The 17,011-nt window shown below is 41.5% G+C and overlaps 3 protein-coding genes across 4 annotated transcripts; 1 reads left to right on the forward strand and 2 right to left on the reverse strand.

Moving 5' to 3' along the window:
* Nucleotides 1–12: 12 nt before the first annotated feature.
* agrp (agouti related neuropeptide) lies at nucleotides 13–7,249 on the forward strand. Of its 2 annotated transcripts, XM_005447762.3 has the most exons (5): nucleotides 13–130; nucleotides 2,009–2,052; nucleotides 5,186–5,402; nucleotides 5,982–6,079; nucleotides 6,186–7,249. In XM_005447762.3, exons 2-5 carry the CDS (start codon nucleotides 2,050–2,052, stop codon nucleotides 6,375–6,377), a joined length of 510 nt encoding a protein of 169 aa, XP_005447819.1. In that variant the 5' UTR covers nucleotides 13–130; nucleotides 2,009–2,049; the 3' UTR covers nucleotides 6,378–7,249. The 2 variants fall into 2 exon arrangements, with proteins under 2 accessions (XP_005447819.1, XP_005447820.1); XM_005447763.2 differs by lacking the exon at nucleotides 2,009–2,052 and having other exon boundaries at nucleotides 51–130.
* Nucleotides 7,039–9,233, reverse strand: LOC100691584 (chymotrypsinogen A). The gene is made up of 7 exons (XM_003437588.5): nucleotides 9,079–9,233; nucleotides 8,473–8,576; nucleotides 8,300–8,379; nucleotides 8,033–8,111; nucleotides 7,766–7,946; nucleotides 7,351–7,484; nucleotides 7,039–7,268 (listed from the first exon to the last, which is right to left on the reverse strand). The coding sequence occupies exons 1-7, from the start codon at nucleotides 9,128–9,130 to the stop codon at nucleotides 7,107–7,109; spliced, it is 792 nt and encodes a 263-aa protein (XP_003437636.2). The 5' UTR covers nucleotides 9,131–9,233; the 3' UTR covers nucleotides 7,039–7,106.
* Nucleotides 9,234–14,406: 5,173 nt separating this feature from the next.
* LOC100708221 (chymotrypsinogen A) lies at nucleotides 14,407–16,426 on the reverse strand. Its single transcript, XM_019361226.2, has 7 exons — nucleotides 16,278–16,426; nucleotides 16,041–16,144; nucleotides 15,868–15,947; nucleotides 15,601–15,679; nucleotides 15,334–15,514; nucleotides 14,949–15,082; nucleotides 14,407–14,636 (listed from the first exon to the last, which is right to left on the reverse strand). Exons 1-7 carry the CDS (start codon nucleotides 16,327–16,329, stop codon nucleotides 14,475–14,477), a joined length of 792 nt encoding a protein of 263 aa, XP_019216771.1. The 5' UTR covers nucleotides 16,330–16,426; the 3' UTR covers nucleotides 14,407–14,474.
* Between the last annotated feature and the right edge of the window lie 585 nt (nucleotides 16,427–17,011).

A 17,011-nucleotide genomic window follows, 5' to 3' on the forward strand; every position in this document is an offset into this window, starting at 1 on the left:
CTCAGCTGATGACAGATATTCAAGTCTGACAGCTTCCGAGCTCGACTGCTCTGCCTGGTCGATTAGCTCCGTCTGCGCGTGAAACCAGTGCGTGTGTGAGAAGGAGAGCATCGATCGATCAATCAGTCAGGTAAGAGTGAGTCAGAGCTGGAGGGGTGTGTGTAATTTCTCCTCGACCTGCTGTGAAAGAAAAGATTCTTTGTGTTTCAAGTCTCCGAGGACGCACTGTGTGTAATATAAGCACCCAATTACAGTGACTGTAGTAATGCAATGCTCATAAAAAGTTTCTTGAACAAGAATAATATTTTTAAAGCAAGGCACCCCAATAGTGTGTTAGCAGCATAGAGCCACTCATTGTGCACAGCGCTGCACAGCTGATAAGATCGGTGGAGAGAAGCCTTTCCGCCAATTCTATCATATCATATAGAAATGTGAGATAACGATGATACGGATCACTGATTTTCTGATAGCAGTGGACCGAAAGTGTCCAAACCACAAACAATAAAATGAAACTTAAGTGCACCTGCAGAATAAACAGTTAACAGGTTCAGGCTCTGGGACTCAGACTGATGTTTAAAAGAAACTATAAATATCCACCTAATTATGTTGCAATAAAAACAATAATATTTTTGATTTTTTTTAAATGAATCATTTGCAAATATGTATAGATTTATAGCCCAAAAATAACCAAGTGAAGTACGCTGTGCCTTGATGATAGAGGGAGATGGATACTATGAGGTCAAAAGTGAATTGAACTAATCAGACAAAACAGAAAACAGCTCAGCCCTTCCTCAGCAGCAGCTCTCCCTCGTGGCAGAGCTGTGACTTCAGGCCTTATTTTTCTCCTCTTTCCCCTTTTTCTATTATTTCTGCCTTTCCTTTTCCTCCTGCCTGCGATGCTAAAGTTGATTTGAATGCCTCATCTGGAAGCTTATTTCTAAAATGCGTTCAGTGCATAGACTGTATATAAAAGTCGGACGTGATTAAGTTAAAGTGAAATCTTGGGCTGAGCATTTTCATCTTTACCCTTTTGGGATTTTGAAACGGGACACCACATGCCCATAAAATATATGTAGCAACTTGTCCATTAGTGGCATACTGTGCTTCACCTTATTACTTTTTAAACACCATTATTCTATTGTAATTCACAAAGTAAGCATCAGATTATGTTCAGTAAGTGTGTGAAAGTAGCAACTGAGACTATCATTTCATCCGAAAAGTGTTTAGTAAAGTCACAAATCAAGCGTGGCTGGATCATATCTTCTTTACAGTTTGACTTCTTTTTGGAGCCACCCCCTGCTGGCCATTAGAAAGAATGCAGGCTGAATGTACTGAAGCTGTGTCTGTACTTTATATACAGTCTATGATGTGGCTGGACTTAGGCTGCATCACGGCAAACAATTTGCTCTTCACACATCAGTTTGTTGCTGACAGTTGGACACTAGCAGACGTCCATGGCTCTGGTTGCCTAGGTAACCCTTTAGCGTATTTACCACCAGGTCATATGTCAATCAAGGTATGCTACATTCTTACCGGTAGTCTTTTCATTTGCTCACCTTGAAGCATTAAAATGTTATCTTTGGAACAGCACACTTTGAGCTGTCTGCAGTTTTTTCAGCCTTAGTTGCTTGAAGTTGCCGGATTTCGTTTATTTTCTACATCTGTTGACATTGTTGTGAAGCACTTTATTAACACACGCAAAGCCTTTTTATTCACACAGGCTACACTCAGTGTTGTTTTGTCCTGCTCTGTGTTTTCACCGCATTGTAAACCTGCACAGGTTTTTACATCTCCATTTTCTGTGTTAAGCACATTGAGTGTATTTGTAATGAAATGTGCTATAAAAATAAAATCGTCATCAGTTGTCAGTGTAGTTAGGGTTGGATCCGGTGACCCTGAGTCCTTAGTTATACTGCAATGGGTGTAGACTCCTGCTGGTATTCCCATGATGCACTGAGTGTTTCTTCCTCTTCTTCCATCTTCCTCGCCTCCTCTGTTTGCATCACAGGTGTGAAGAAATAAAATGCAGGTGCAGCAGAGAAGAAAGGTATGGTAAGTGTTTTGTCCATGTCTAATCAACATTTTTACAGCAGCGATTTTGACGTGTAATGGTAGCTAAAATAATTTTAAAATACTCTTTTCATTTCTAACAATAGATCACACAAACCCATCAGGGCAGAAGTCAAATCTGAAATTTCTTCAACAAAGTTAAAAGAGTTGATTCCACTAATAAAGTAAAACATCTAATTAAAGTGTAATGCTCCAACATAATGGAGGGCAGCTACCAAAACCTGAGTCTCACACATGGTCGGTTATGGCGGTAACCTTCAGATGGAATTACCCACAATCCACTGTGACATGAAAGAAACAGAACCCACACAGTGACTGTGGTAAGAGTTCAGGCTGAAACAGGAAGTATGTGAAGACAAACATGTCTATTAAGTCTATTTCCTGCTGATGGGCTGTAATCAGTTGATTCTGAGCTCAGATGCTACGTGCAACTGCAGCCGCGTCCGATCTCATTTGTACTGAGTGCGGCAATGATGTCAACAGTGTGTCACTATTCAGAGAATTGGCGGCATGTTGGCAGACAGAGGACGAGGAGGAGGAAGAGTCTAACCAAAGCAGCAGATTGACAATAATAGAAGAAACATGAAGGAAGCAGCTGATCTAATGTTCTCCATTAAAACACCCTGAGAGGATTATTACTGAGTGTACTGAGCTCTAATGAGCACTCAGGTCATAACTGACAGCACAGAGGCAAACACGACTACTTTTACTGATTAAAGAACAAAATAAAAGCACATTGAACAAATTTACAATTTACTTTTTTTTATCCACATAGTTAATTTTTTTATTTTTATTTGAACTCATGCAGGCTTATCAAATCAATCGGTCCTGTTTCCTAGATCAGTTCATTTACCACTCTCTGGGCTGGTAAGTAAAAGGAAGACAAAATTCAGTTAAATCATTATGTGAAAACATTTCAGGCTGGACAAGAACCTAGCCTGCCTTTATGTCCTCCTCTGTCATCTATTCTGCAAACAAAGGTACCAAATATCCCAAAAATAATGACAAAAAAGAAAAATCAATCCAGGGAAGAGTTTGAGCAGGAAGCTCTGAACTGGGTCATCTGCCCAATGCTGAGGACCTAAGGTCTTCTCAGAGTCGAGGTGGAGCACAAATCTACTCCGAGAGGCAGGAGAAGGTTTCCTGAACACACGCTTCTAAAACTTGTTCTGCAGACCTGCAGTGTCACATCTGCTGCTGCTGCTGCAGGATTACTGTGTTTTAGTAACACAGTGATGCTGTGTTCTTGTGTTGTTCTCTCTGACCTCGCTCTTCCTTTTCCTTGCTGCAGATATCTCTGGCTCCAGGGCTCATCTTTCTTATCTGTGTTTACTAGCCTCTGTTTTTTTGTTTGTTTTGCCTTTCTGTTTTCTCCTTGTGTTTTTCACATTCCCCACAACTGGTTTTATTAAAGATTTCTTCTTATTAAAAGGTAGTTTTTTCCTTTACCCAGGCAGTAAAACAGCACGCTGCCGGTCTTTCTGTCTTACAAGACTAAGTACCCTGAGGTGATTTGTTCTTTGATTTTGTGCTAGAAAGTAAATAAAAAGATAAAATAAATAGTTTTCACAAAAAAGAATATTGTGTTTTCTATTAGACACTCAACTGTCTGTCGAGCTTTCAATATATTCTTAATTTGTTTTTGTCGTATATAGATGAAAATAGAAAGAAGTGACCTTTACGACATCATCACCATACTAATAGATGCCCCAACCCCCTGCTATACAGGCTCACGTATAGTTTAAATTAGCCTTAGAGCTTCCATCATGCTCCATTTGATATATCTCTGCAAGGTCGCATTATGATGCAAATGCACAGCGGGTGCAACTCCATACCAAACCTGCAGGTCATGTGACCTTCTTCCTGTCCAGGGGTCTTTAAATTGCCCCTCGTCCTCTCAGAGACTCACAGTGAAGAGTCACAGCAACAGGTGAGTCACATCTCCGTCTGGTTCTCTTCTGATTCAGTTTATGTAGGAAGTAAATAAGATTTTATTTATGATTAAAACTGGAGTTTTTTTTTAAGCCTTCTGGTGTATTAGTGATAATAACAGGAATATTATGCTGTAAAAGGGATTTTTCCAGGGATACAATTTTGTTGTAGAAATAAACATCCACAGTTATCTTTTTATTATTACAGTTGTGTTTTTGAAAATTTTAAAAATAAGTTTAATAAAAAGTCAAATACAGCAGTAGGCCTACAGTGTAAAATTATTTTCATAAAACAAAGTAGAACTATGCAGCCTGGTACTAAATGTCCTTCACACCACTAATGAAACCCAGCAGGAATGATTTTGTTTTTAACTGCTGACGAGCTTCACTGTGGATGTAAATGACAATGTGCTTAATGAGAATCTCTCCTTGCTTTATGCATGACTTGTTTTCATCATACAGGAAAGTGATTAAAACAAGTGCTGTGGGTTATTGCTATGGAAGAAAGGGAGATGTAATTTAATATTTTACTGAACAATATTTAATTTGTTTTACTCCAAGGTTTGCAATCTGTTCAGTGTGGAAATTTCAACAGATTTTGTTATACATAAGAATAATAATCTGTTGGTTCTAATCTGAAAAAAGAAACACTTGGTGCTGAAATTTATAACTGACAAACTCAAATTTATGTGCTGAAAATAAAGAGAAATTCATAAACCAGCAGGTTAGTTTATTTCATATGAGATCTGATCATGTCTGTTATCAAACTTACTCCAATAAGCTCCAAATCCAAAACTTCTTTGGTAGAAAATTTCCCACATGTTAGCTGGCTTTGTATCAAGTAAAGAAGGTTTTTGAATCTCCAAAAGTTGATTCTGTTCATCTGGATGTAGTGTTTTCAGTGGGAGAAACGTTTCGTCACTCATCCAAGTGACTTCTTCAGTCTCAGCTGACTGCAGGTTTCCACAATCTTCCCTAAATCTTATAAATAGTACATTTGCATAATGACTGAAACCAGCCCACTGAAGGAACAATGGGCTGGGAGGTCAGTTCCTTCATCATAATTATGCAAATTCTCTCAAAGGTTTTTGAATGCGGAGAATGAATAAAAAATGTGACTTGGAAGTTTTGGTGTTCCCCCTCTTTCAGGTAAACTGAAGCCTGTTTGTGTTTCCTCCTTTCAGAGGCTCTTGTTGGAGAAGCTGAGGATTGTGGGAGTTGTGGTGCAGGTTTTCCTTCTTCTTTTGTCTGACAGCAGCAGGATGTTTGGCACTGTGCTGCTCTGCTGTTGGTCCTTCGGTCTGCTGCCGCTCGCCTCCTCGCTGGTCCATGGAAACTTACCGCTCAATGAAGGTCCTGTCAGTGGACGCCGCACTGAAAGCTCCTTCCTATCTGAAATCGGTCAGTAACATCTCTTGGAAGGATTCATCCATTTAGCAGTGGAAGCATAAATATTTATAGATAGAAAAAGTAGACCTCTGAACATGTAGTTTTCTGTTTTCTCCCTATTTTTTTTTTTACATCACATCTAGTAAGCTCAATCTTTTTGGGCGATCGTGGCTCAAGAGTTGGCAGTTTGTCTTGTAATTGGAAGGTTGCCGGTTCGAACCCCGGCTCCAACAGTCTCGGTCGTTGTGTCCTTGGGCAAGACACTTCACCCGTTGCCTACTGGTGGTGGTCAGAGGGCCCGGTGGCGCCAGTGTCCGGCAGCCTCGCCTCTGTCAGTGCGCCCCAGGGTGGCTGTGGGTACAATGTAGCTTGCCATCACCAGTGTGTGAATGGGTGGATGACTGGATGTGTAAAGCGCTATACAAATACAGGCCATTTACCATTTTACATTTGACTGCAGTTATTTTTAAGTATTTTGAAATTGATTTTGGAAAATAGCATCTGTCACATACAGTAGATTTAACAAAACAGAGTGATTTTGGTAAGCAAAAAAAATGCAAAATACATTCTGCCGTGTTGTCTGTTCTGCAGAAAGAAGCCAAGTACCTGACCGCATGGATGAGCCTGCCCTCCTCCCTGTGGACTCTGTAGAAGATCATTTTTTGATGGATACAGGCTCCTATGATGAGGTGCAGCATTTAAACCAGCAGTTTACTCTTTACCTCGTGACTTCCTGTTAACAGTTTTTACCTTAACTCAAGTGAATTCATCTGCTCGCTGCGTTTATGTTTGCAGGACACGTCTGCAGCCTTACAGCTGCAGGGTCGGGCCATGCGTTCACCTCGTCGCTGCATCCCTCACCAGCAGTCCTGTTTGGGCTACCCACTTCCCTGTTGTGACCCCTGTGACACCTGCTACTGCCGCTTCTTCAACGCCATCTGCTACTGCCGCCGAGTTGGCCACGTGTGCCCACCAAGACGCACCTGATAACAAGCTGCTGTGATGAGAAGCGAAGGCAGAAACTCGTACTGCAAATATGATCTGTGATCTTTTTGTTCCGTGTTGGATTAAATGTGCTGTAATAAATAACTGATGAGGACAGTGTGTGTAATCATATCAGTGTAACCTGAAGACGTGAAAACACATTTCTATATATATATATATAAATGTATATGAATTACTGAATGAAGAAAGACAGAGAAATCTATGTGTAGACTGTGCTCTAATCCTGTGAGGAAGTCAAAAAGTGATGCCCACAATCATAACCCTTAACTATATCTCATTCTTATTAATATGTCTTTCTTTAACAATCAAGGAACATAAAATATTTGGTGTTTGGCCATAAAAAGTAGTTGTTATTCGCTGCTTCCAGTATTTATGTATAGCTAGGCCAACCTGATTCTGGTGCTGCTGAACACCAGTCAAGTCCAACGTGATAAAACTCTGGAGTTCACCACACTTCATTCACCGAATGCTCGATGTCTTAAAATGAATTTCTACAGAAGAGTTTACATGTTGGACCATTTGTCCATTTCTTTCAATGAATACATTAATAATGTTTTCTTTAATATTTGTGATCATTTGTCTGGTCTCATAATAAAAAGATGAAGATGAATATTAAGGAGAAAAAGACACATTCACGAGCAGGTCAGTTTCAGAGTTTCCGTGTTTTATTGAGGATTAGCTTGATGCTGAAACCTCTCATATGTGACATGCTCAGTTGGCAGCGATGGTCTGGTCGATCCAGGCACGCAGCTTGGTGACACGGGCATACACTCCGGGAGTGGAGGTAGAGCAAGTTGAGCTTCCCCAGGACACAATACCAACCAGAGTCCAGGCTCCAGATTTCTCACAGACCAGAGGGCCACCAGAGTCACCCTGAGAAATAACACATGAATGTTTAACACAATATAAGAAGCTCAGCATCAGCGCTTCTGTATTCGATGGAGGTCCCACTCACCATGCAGGAGGAGACTCCGGAGGCTCCAGCGCAGATCATCACATCAGTGACTTGGCTGCCCCAGTAAGACTGGCAGTTAGTGTTGGTCAGCAGGGGCAGAGCAGCCTGCTGCAGAAGGGGGGGGGTGTTGGCAGCTGCAACACACACACACACACACACACACACACACACACACACACACACACATCAGACATTAGAGACTTTTTTATCATGCTCTATCATTCCTCATGTTTTAGCACAACTGTTAAAGCTCCACCTGGTGGTCTCATTACAGTCCAGACCCACGTATATGTAGCTGTTTGGTGTAAATCCCTATCTAATAACTGTTTAACGAATCAGTGTCTATGAAGACAGTATAACAAAGAATAACAGGTTTTCAGCACAGCCTGCTTCAAAAAAGTGGGTGAGCTCTTACCGTTGTAGCGGGTCAGACCCCAGCCAGTGGTCACACACCTCAAGCCTCCGGGGAAGTTGTCGGAAGTCTCGGCCACACAAACTGGGGAAACACGTGTGCCCAGTTGGGCAGGGGTGGCCAGCTTGATGAGTGTGATGTCGTTGTTGATGGTGTAACTGTTGTAGTTGGGGTGCCTGAACACCTGTTGGGAAGTGACATCGTTATGAGTGGCCGACAAACCCTGACATGTGGCTATACGATGAAAAGCTGATGCAGTGTTTCACCCACCTTGCCGGGAGCCAGGGTCTGGATGTTCTCGGCACTGGAGGAACGGTCGTGCTCTCCGAGGATCACACGGTCGGAGGTCCTGCACAGAAAAGAACAGAAGCATGTGGGTATTTCTGAGATCACCACATCACCTAAAAACTGTGTTTGTACTGAGTTTTATTCTACCCCAGATACACAGCAATGCCCTCTAAACAAGGATTCTCTTCATCAAACATGACTCTATGTCTTAATTGGAGTTTTCAGTCTTCAAAACCAGCTTAAAGTTACCTGATGGTGCAGTGAGCAGCTGTCACCACCCAGTTCTCATTGATGAGAGAACCACCACAGAAGTGGAAGCCGGTGTAGTCCTGTTACAGCAAAATGAACATCAACGGTTAGACATTTCCACCTGATTGTGTGATGAGCTGTGAAAGTGTGTGTGTCTTTGTTTCCTTGTTTACCTGGAGGGACACCTGCCAGGGCCAGGAGTGAGGCACTGCCTCCTCACCGTTTACAATACGGGCGTAACCGGTGATGACAGGACGGATGGCGGGAACACCGCACCCTGGTGACATCGGAACATCAGAATTACACCATTAACAACAATAAACTAAATGTAACTGTGGCATGGGTGCTAATTGTCAAATTAAACAACATGCTTCACTCTAATGCTGATCTGCTTAAAAAATAATGACACATATACGCCTTACGCATCTCTCAGCTGGACCAGATTGTTAATCCAACTTAGTGTTCTTTTTTTACATTTTTTTTAGAGAGAGAGCTACTTTTGCCACAGTTGAAGTTTTATTTTATTTTCATTTCATGTTACATTATGTTATTAAACTGATATAACTCTTTGATTTCCCCATTCTTAAAGATTTTTTTTTTTATACTGGCTTCTACTTTTTCTTTCTTCGCATGTAATTCTTAATGTAAGTCAATAAATGAGTCATTAAAATGGAAAAAAAGGAGAATAAAATTAAAGTATGTCCCTCACTGCTTCGAAAAAAAGACAACTTACAACATGCTTCATCCAGTAAGCTATAACCTTAAAGAGTTTCTCTCACCGTAGGCAGTGCCAATGAAGGCGAGGCAGGAGAGGATCCACAGGAAGGCCATGTCTAGATCATGTCAGGTCAACATATTGGAGGAGCTTTTATACAGAAGGGGTGTGATGTGATTGGATGGAACCAGGGTGGTTATAGGCATCATCTTATCTGGACAGTGGGAGTTTTAGCAGGTGATGCTGACAAAGAGCTAAGTTTGGTTTTCCAGTGTGAGGGACCATGACATTTACATGTGCAGCTGATTCACTGTAAAGGAGTGAAAGAACTCGAGTTATGTTCCTAAACTGAGGCTAAAAATAAAGATTTATCACCATTGACTAATCTTTTATTTTTTATATATATGATGCAACTGACAATGTGCTTAATGAAAACCTCTACTGTGTGTTATTGCTAAGAAAGAAAGGGAGATGTATTTAAATATTTTACTGAACAATATTTAATTTGGTTTTTTTTCTCCTGTTTTTTTTCTTTATTCAGAGTGGAAATTTTAACAGATGTTTCCCTCTTCAGTTATACATAAGAATAATAATCTGTTGGTTCTCATCTGAAGGAGAAAAAAACACTTGGTGCTGAAATTTATAGAATAGAATAGAATTCAACTTTATTGTCATTGCACATGTCACAGGTACAGGGCAACGAAATGCAGTTTGCATCCATCCAGAAAGTGCTTTAGCCGTGTTATAGATATATTACAATATATATTAGCAATAATATAGATATGTAAGTATATTACAGAAATGGGTCTATTATGGTATGTTATAATGTACACGGTATGAAGTATGTTATGAATATTCTATAACTATAAGTATGTAAAGGCTGTAGTGAGTACAAGCTATGTACAGGCTATGAACAGGATATAAATATGAAAAAAAAAAACTATACAGAATATGACTGAATATGACTGAGAAACTTAAATTTATGTCCTGAAAAAAAAAGAGAAATTCATAAACCAGCAGGTTAGTTTATTTCATATGAGATCAGATCATGTCTGTTATCAAACTTAGTCCATTAAGCTCCAAATCCAAAACTTGTTTGGTAGAAAATTTCAGACATGTTAGTTGGCTTTGTATCAAGTAAAGAAGGTTTTTGAATGCGGAGAATGAATAAAAAATGTGACTTGGAAGTTTTGGTGTTCCCCCTCTTTCAGGTAAACTGAAGCCTGTTTGTGTTTCCTCCTTTCAGAGGCTCTTGTTGAAGCTGAGGATTGTGGGAGTTGTGGTGCAGGTTTTTCTTCGTCTTTTGTCTGACAGCAGCAGGATGTTTGGCACTGTGCTGCTCTGCTGATGGTCCTTCGGTCTGCTGCCGCTCGCCTCCTCGCTGGTCCATGGAAAATTACCGCTCGACAAAGGTCGCATCTATGTTTTGCCAAAACAATGTCAGACTTTGTAGTTTTCTCTGGTCCCCTGTGTCAGCTCTCAAACACCAAACGAATGAAAAATCACAAAGAAAGAATAATACAGTATCCACATCTGTACCATAGAATAAAACAGTGAAACGTGGATTATTAAACATTAGGTCTCTCTCTCCCAAGTCTCTGTTAGTACATGACTTATTCAATTTTTCAATTCAATTCAATTCAATTTTATTTATACAGCGCTAAATCACTGCAACAGTCGCCTCAAATCGCTACAATAATACATACAGAGAAAAACCCAACAATCGTATAACTCCCTATGTGCAAGCATTTAGGCGACAGTGGGAAGGAAAAACTCCCTTTTAACAGGAAGAAACCTCCGCCAGAACCAGGCTCAGGGAGGGGCGGGGCCATCTGCTGCGACCGGTTGGGGTGAGAGAAGGAAGACAGGATAAAGACATGCTGTGGAAGAGAGACAGAGATTAATAACAGATATGATTCGATGCAGAGAGGTCTGTTAACACATAGTGAGTGAGAAAGGTGACTGAAAAGGAAATACTCAGTGCATCATGGGAATCCCCGGCAGCCTACGTCTATTGCAGCATAACTAAGGGAGGATTCAGGGTCACCTGGTCCAGCCCTAACTATATGCTTTAGCAAAAAGGAAAGTTTGAAGCCTAATCTTGAAAGTAGAGATAGTGTCTGTCTCCCGAATCCAAACTGGAAGCTGGTTCCACAGAAGAGGGGCCTGAAAACTGAAGGCTCTGCCTCCCATTCTACTTTTAAATACTCTAGGAACAACAAGTAGGCCTGCAGTGTGAGAGCGAAGTGCTCTAATAGGGTGATATGGTACTACAAGGTCATTAAGATAAGATGGGGCCTGATTATTTAAGACCTTGTATGTGAGGAGCAGGATTTTGAATTCAATTCTGGATTTAACAGGAAGCCAGTGAAGGGAAGCCAATACAGGAGAAATATGCTCTCTCTTCCTAGTCCCTGTCAGGACTCTTGCTGCAGCATTTTGGATTAACTGAAGACTTTTCAGCGAGTTTTTAGGACATCCTGATAATAAAGAATTACAGTAGTCCAGCCTGGAAGTAATAAATGCATGAACTAGTTTTTCAGCATCACTCTGAGACAGGATATTTCTAATTTTAGAGATGTTGCACAAATGGAAGAAACCAGTCTTACATATTTGTTTAATATGTGCATTGAAGGACATGTCCTGGTCAAAATGACTCCAAGGTTCCTCACAGTGTTACTGTAGGCCAAGGTAATGCCATCCAGAGTAAGAATCTGGTTAGATACCATATTTCTAAGATTTTCAGGGCCGAGTACAATAACCTCAGTTTGATCTGAATTAAGAAGCAGAAAGTTAGCGGCCATCCAGGTCTTTATGTCTTTAAGACATTCCTGCAGTTTAACTAATTGGTGTGTGTTACCTGGCTTCATGGATAGATAGAGCTGCGTGTCATCAGCATAGCAGTGAAAATGTATGCTATGTCTTCTAATGATGCTGCCTAAGGGAAGCATGTATAATGTAAACAGAATTGGTCCTAGCACTGAACCCTGTGGAACACCATAGTTGACCTTAGTGTCTGAAGAGGACTCTCCATTTACATGAACAAATTGGAGTCTATTAGATAGATATGATACAAACCACTGCAGTGCAGTACCTGTAATACCTACAGCATGTTCTAATCGCTCTACTAGGATATTATGGTCAACAGTATCGAACGCAGCACTGAGGTCTAGCAGGACAAGCACAGAGATGAGTCCACTGTCAGAGGCCATAAGAAGATCATTTGTAACCTTCACTAAAGCTGTTTCTGTGCTGTGATGAGCTCTGAAACCTGACTGAAACTCTTCAAATAAGCCATTCCTCTGCAGATGATCTGTTAGCTGTTTGACAACTACTCTTTCAAGGATTTTTGATATAAAAGGAAGGTTGGAGATTGGCCTATAATTAGCTAAGACAGCTGGGTCTAGAGATGCTTTTTAAGTAAAGGTTTAACTACAGCCACCTTGAAGGCCTGTGGTACATAGCCGATTATTAGAGATAGGTTGATCATATTTAAGATCGAAGCATTAATTAATGGCAGGACTTCTTTGAGCAGTTTTGTAGGAATGGGGTCTAAAAGACACGTTGATGGTTTGGAGGAAGTAATTATTGAAGTTAACTCAGAAAGATCAATTGGAGAAAAAGAGTCTAAATGAATATCAATGGTACTAAAAGTAGCTGTAGATAATGTTACATCTGTGGGATGATTTTGAGTAATTTTTTCTCTAATGGTTAAAATTTTATTTGTAAAGAAATTCATGAAGTTATTACTAGTTAATGTTGAAGGAATGGTTGGCTCAACAGAGCTCGGACTTTTTGTCAGCCTGGCTACAGTGCTGAAGAGAAACCTGGGGTTGTTCTTATTTTCTTCAATCAGGGATGAGCCACTTAATAATTGATCAACAAATGGATTTACTCTGCCTTATAGAAACCTGGTTACAGCAGGATGATTATGTTAGTTTAAATGAATCAACACCCCCGAGTTATTCTAACCATCAGAAACCCCAAAGCACAGGCTGAGGAGGAGGGGTGGCAGCAGTATTCCAGACCAGCTTATTAATTAACCAAAGACCAAGACAGACATTCAATTCATTTGAAAGTCTGGTGCTTAGCCCTGTCCACCCTAGCTGGAAAACTCAAAAAACAGTCTTATTTGTGATTATCTATCGTCCACCTGGGCCTTACGCAGAGTTTCTGTCTGATTGATTAGACTTTTTATCTGATTTAGTGCTCAGCTCAGATACAATAATCATTGTGGGTGATTTTAACATCTTATTCTAACATCTGACATAGAAACTGAGCATTTAGTGGTGTTTCCTGAAAACCCTCTCTTGTCTGAACATTTCCTAATAATGCTGGTTTTTATATAACAGTTTATGTAACAGACACCTGTTACTGCTGCTGAGTTGGCCACGTGTGCCCACCAAGAGGCACCTGATAACAAGCTGCTGTGATGAGAAGCGAAGGTAGAAACTTGTACAGCAAATACGATCTGTGATCTTTTTGTTCTGTGTTGCACTAAATGTGCTGTAATAAATAACTGATGGGGACATGTTGGAATAGGTAGGGAGTTGTCTTTCTTCTCCTTACAGGGAGATGTCCGTTCCTGGAGATGTAAGATGAGCCAAGGGCCGGACTACGCCCCAAATAAGGGAGAAGCCAAGTCTAAACAGTGGCTACCCCTCAACTTTTTAACCAGTCATATTAGAATTGTGTTTGTGTGTCTCATAATAAAAGTGTTTACTGCTTGTGTGCAGTGGCCTTTCTATGTCTGGAAAGAGGGAGGTCTGTGGCGCCTTGTAAAATTAAGTTGAACCTTTAACTGTTTAATAAATTTTGAAAACTTTTACTGTGAGTTTATTTGTCTTCTCTCAAAAAGAAAAATAACCCAACAGTGTGCGTAATCTTCTCAGTGTAACCCAAAGATGTGTTTACATATGAATCACTGAATTAAGAAGGACAAAGAAATCTATTTTTAGATTGTGCTTTAATCCTGCGAGGTCTACGAAATCGTAAGAGATGACCACAATCATAACCTTTTGCCTGTAGGTTATTTTCATGAATATGTCATTCTATTGCAATCAAAGAACAAAAGATATTTGGATTTTGACCATAAAAAAGTCATTCTTGCTTTTCTCCAAAACACAAAGGGTTAGAATTATCACTACTAATGACTTAGACCTCAAAGATTTCATAATGTTGGCAGGTGTATTTTAAACTGAGCCAGGCTATTTCTTATTCGCTTATTCCAGGATTTATGTATGGCTCGGCCAACCTGATTCTGGCACTGCTGAACACCAGGTAAGTCCAACGTGACAAAACTCTTCTCGAGTTCACCACACTTCATTCACCAAATGCTCGATGTCTTTAATGAAAATGAATAATAGGAGAAAACGACACGTTCACGAGCAGGTCAGTTTCAGAGTTTCCGTGTTTTATTGAGGATTAGCTTGATGCTGCAACCTCTCATATGTGACATGCTCAGTTGGCAGCGATGGTCTGGTCGATCCAGGCACGCAGCTTGGTGACACGGGCATAGACTGCGGGAGTGGAGGTAGAGCAAGTTGAGCTTCCCCAGGACACAATACCAACCAGAGTCCAGGCTCCAGATTTCTCACAGACCAGAGGGCCACCAGAGTCACCCTGAAAAATAAGAATAAATAAGATGTTACAAAAAGCTAAATGGACTGCTTTTCTACTTTATCTGAGCACTCAAAGCGCTTTACACAACTTGCCTCATTCACCCATTCTGCCATGCCTTTTTTCCTATGCTCTTTCGATGCATCGGAGCGCTTTGTTTGTTGCTCAAGGATATTTGGCATGCAGACTTTAGAAACCAGGGCTCAAACCAGCCACCTTCTGATTAGTAGGTTTACTGATCTAACGCCTGACCCACAGCCATCGCATTAAAAGCTCAGCATCAGCGCTTCTGTATTCGATGGAGGTCCCACTCACCATGCAGGAGGAGACTCCGGAGGCTCCAGCGCAGATCATCAGATCAGTGACTTGGCTACCCCAGTAAGACTGGCAGTTAGTGTTGGTCAGCAGGGGCAGGGCAGCCTGCTGCAGACGGGGTGGTGTGTTGGCAGCTGCAACACACACACACACACATCAGACATTAGAGACTTTTTTATCATGCTCTATCATTCCTCATGTTTTAGCACAACTGTTAAAGCTCCACCTGGTGGTCTCATTACAGTCCAGACCCACGTATATGTAGCTGTTTGGTGTAAATCCCTATCTAATAACTGTTTAACGAATCAGTGTCTATGAAGACAGTATAACAAAGAATAACAGGTTTTCAGCACAGCCTGCTTCAAAAAAGTGGGTGAGCTCTTACCGTTGTAGCGGGTCAGACCCCAGCCAGTGGTCACACACCTCAAGCCTCCGGGGAAGTTGTCGGAAGTCTCGGCCACACAAACTGGGGAAACACGTGTGCCCAGTTGGGCAGGGGTGGCCAGCTTGATGAGTGTGATGTCGTTGTTGATGGTGTAACTGTTGTAGTTGGGGTGCCTGAACACCTGTTGGGAAGTGACATCGTTATGAGTGGCCGACAAACCCTGACATGTGGCTATACGATGAAAAGCTGATGCAGTGTTTCACCCACCTTGCCGGGAGCCAGGGTCTGGATGTTCTCGGCACTGGAGGAACGGTCGTGCTCTCCGAGGATCACACGGTCGGAGGTCCTGCACAGAAAAGAACAGAAGCATGTGGGCATTTCTGAAATCACCACATCACCTAAAAACTGTGTTTGTACTGAGTTTTATTCTACCCCAGATACACAGCAATGCCCTCTAAACAAGGATTCTCTTCATCAAACATGACTCTATGTCTTAATTGGAGTTTTCAGTCTTCAAAACCAGCTTAAAGTTACCTGATGGTGCAGTGAGCAGCTGTCACCACCCAGTTCTCATTGATGAGAGAACCACCACAGAAGTGGAAGCCGGTGTAGTCCTGTTACAGCAAAATGAACATCAACGGTTAGACATTTCCACCTGATTGTGTGATGAGCTGTGAAAGTGTGTGTGTCTTTGTTTCTTTGTTTACCTGGAGGGACACCTGCCAGGGCCAGGAGTGAGGCACTGCCTCCTCACCGTTTACAATACGGGCATAACCGGTGATGACAGGACGGATGGCGGGAACACCGCACCCTGGTGACATCGGAACATCAGAATTACACCATTAACAACAATCAAATTAATGTAACTGTCACATTGGCACTAATTGTAAAATTAAACAACATGCTTCACCCAATGAGCTGTAACATTAGAGAGTTTCTCTCACCGTAGGCGGTGCCAATGAAGGCGAGGCAGGAGAGGATCCACAGGAAGGCCATGGCTAGATCATGTCAGGTCAGCCTGTTGGAGGAGCTTTTATACAGCAGGGGTGTGATGTGATTGGATGGAACCAGGGCGGTTATAGGCAACAACTTATCAGTGGACAGTGGGAGTTTTAGCAGGTGATGCTGACAAGCAGCAAACGTCATGATGCATGCTCAATCATCCAGGTAAGTAAATCTCCAAAAGTTGATTCTGTTCATCTGGACGTAACGTTTTGTGGGAGAAATGTTTCGTCACTCATCCAGGTGACTTCTTCAGTCTCAGCTGACTGCAAGTTTCCCCAATCTTATAAACAGTACATTTGCAAAATGACTGAAACCAGCCCACTGAATGAACAATGGGCTGGGAGGTCAGTTCCTTAATCTTAATTATGCAAATTCTCATCACCACTGATCAAACCCCACTGATCAATAACCATGAGTACCATTCACAGAGAGTTGGGGAATGGCTGCAATCACAGCATTGTAAGATGGTGACAGATGTACCCTTAGGCCCCCTCCTCGATTCAGAGATGGTCTTTCCCTTTTCACGTAAATGGCCTCCTTGACTCCGCACTCAAACCAGCGTTCCTCCCTGTCCAGGATGTGTACATCCTCATTATTGAAAGAGTGTCCACTGGCCTGTAGGTGTAAATAGACTGCAGAGTCCTGGCCTGACGAGGTTGCTCTTCTGTGTTGT

This window comes from Oreochromis niloticus, linkage group LG1 (genome assembly GCF_001858045.2).
Source record: "Oreochromis niloticus isolate F11D_XX linkage group LG1, O_niloticus_UMD_NMBU, whole genome shotgun sequence".
NCBI lineage: Eukaryota > Metazoa > Chordata > Actinopteri > Cichliformes > Cichlidae > Oreochromis > Oreochromis niloticus.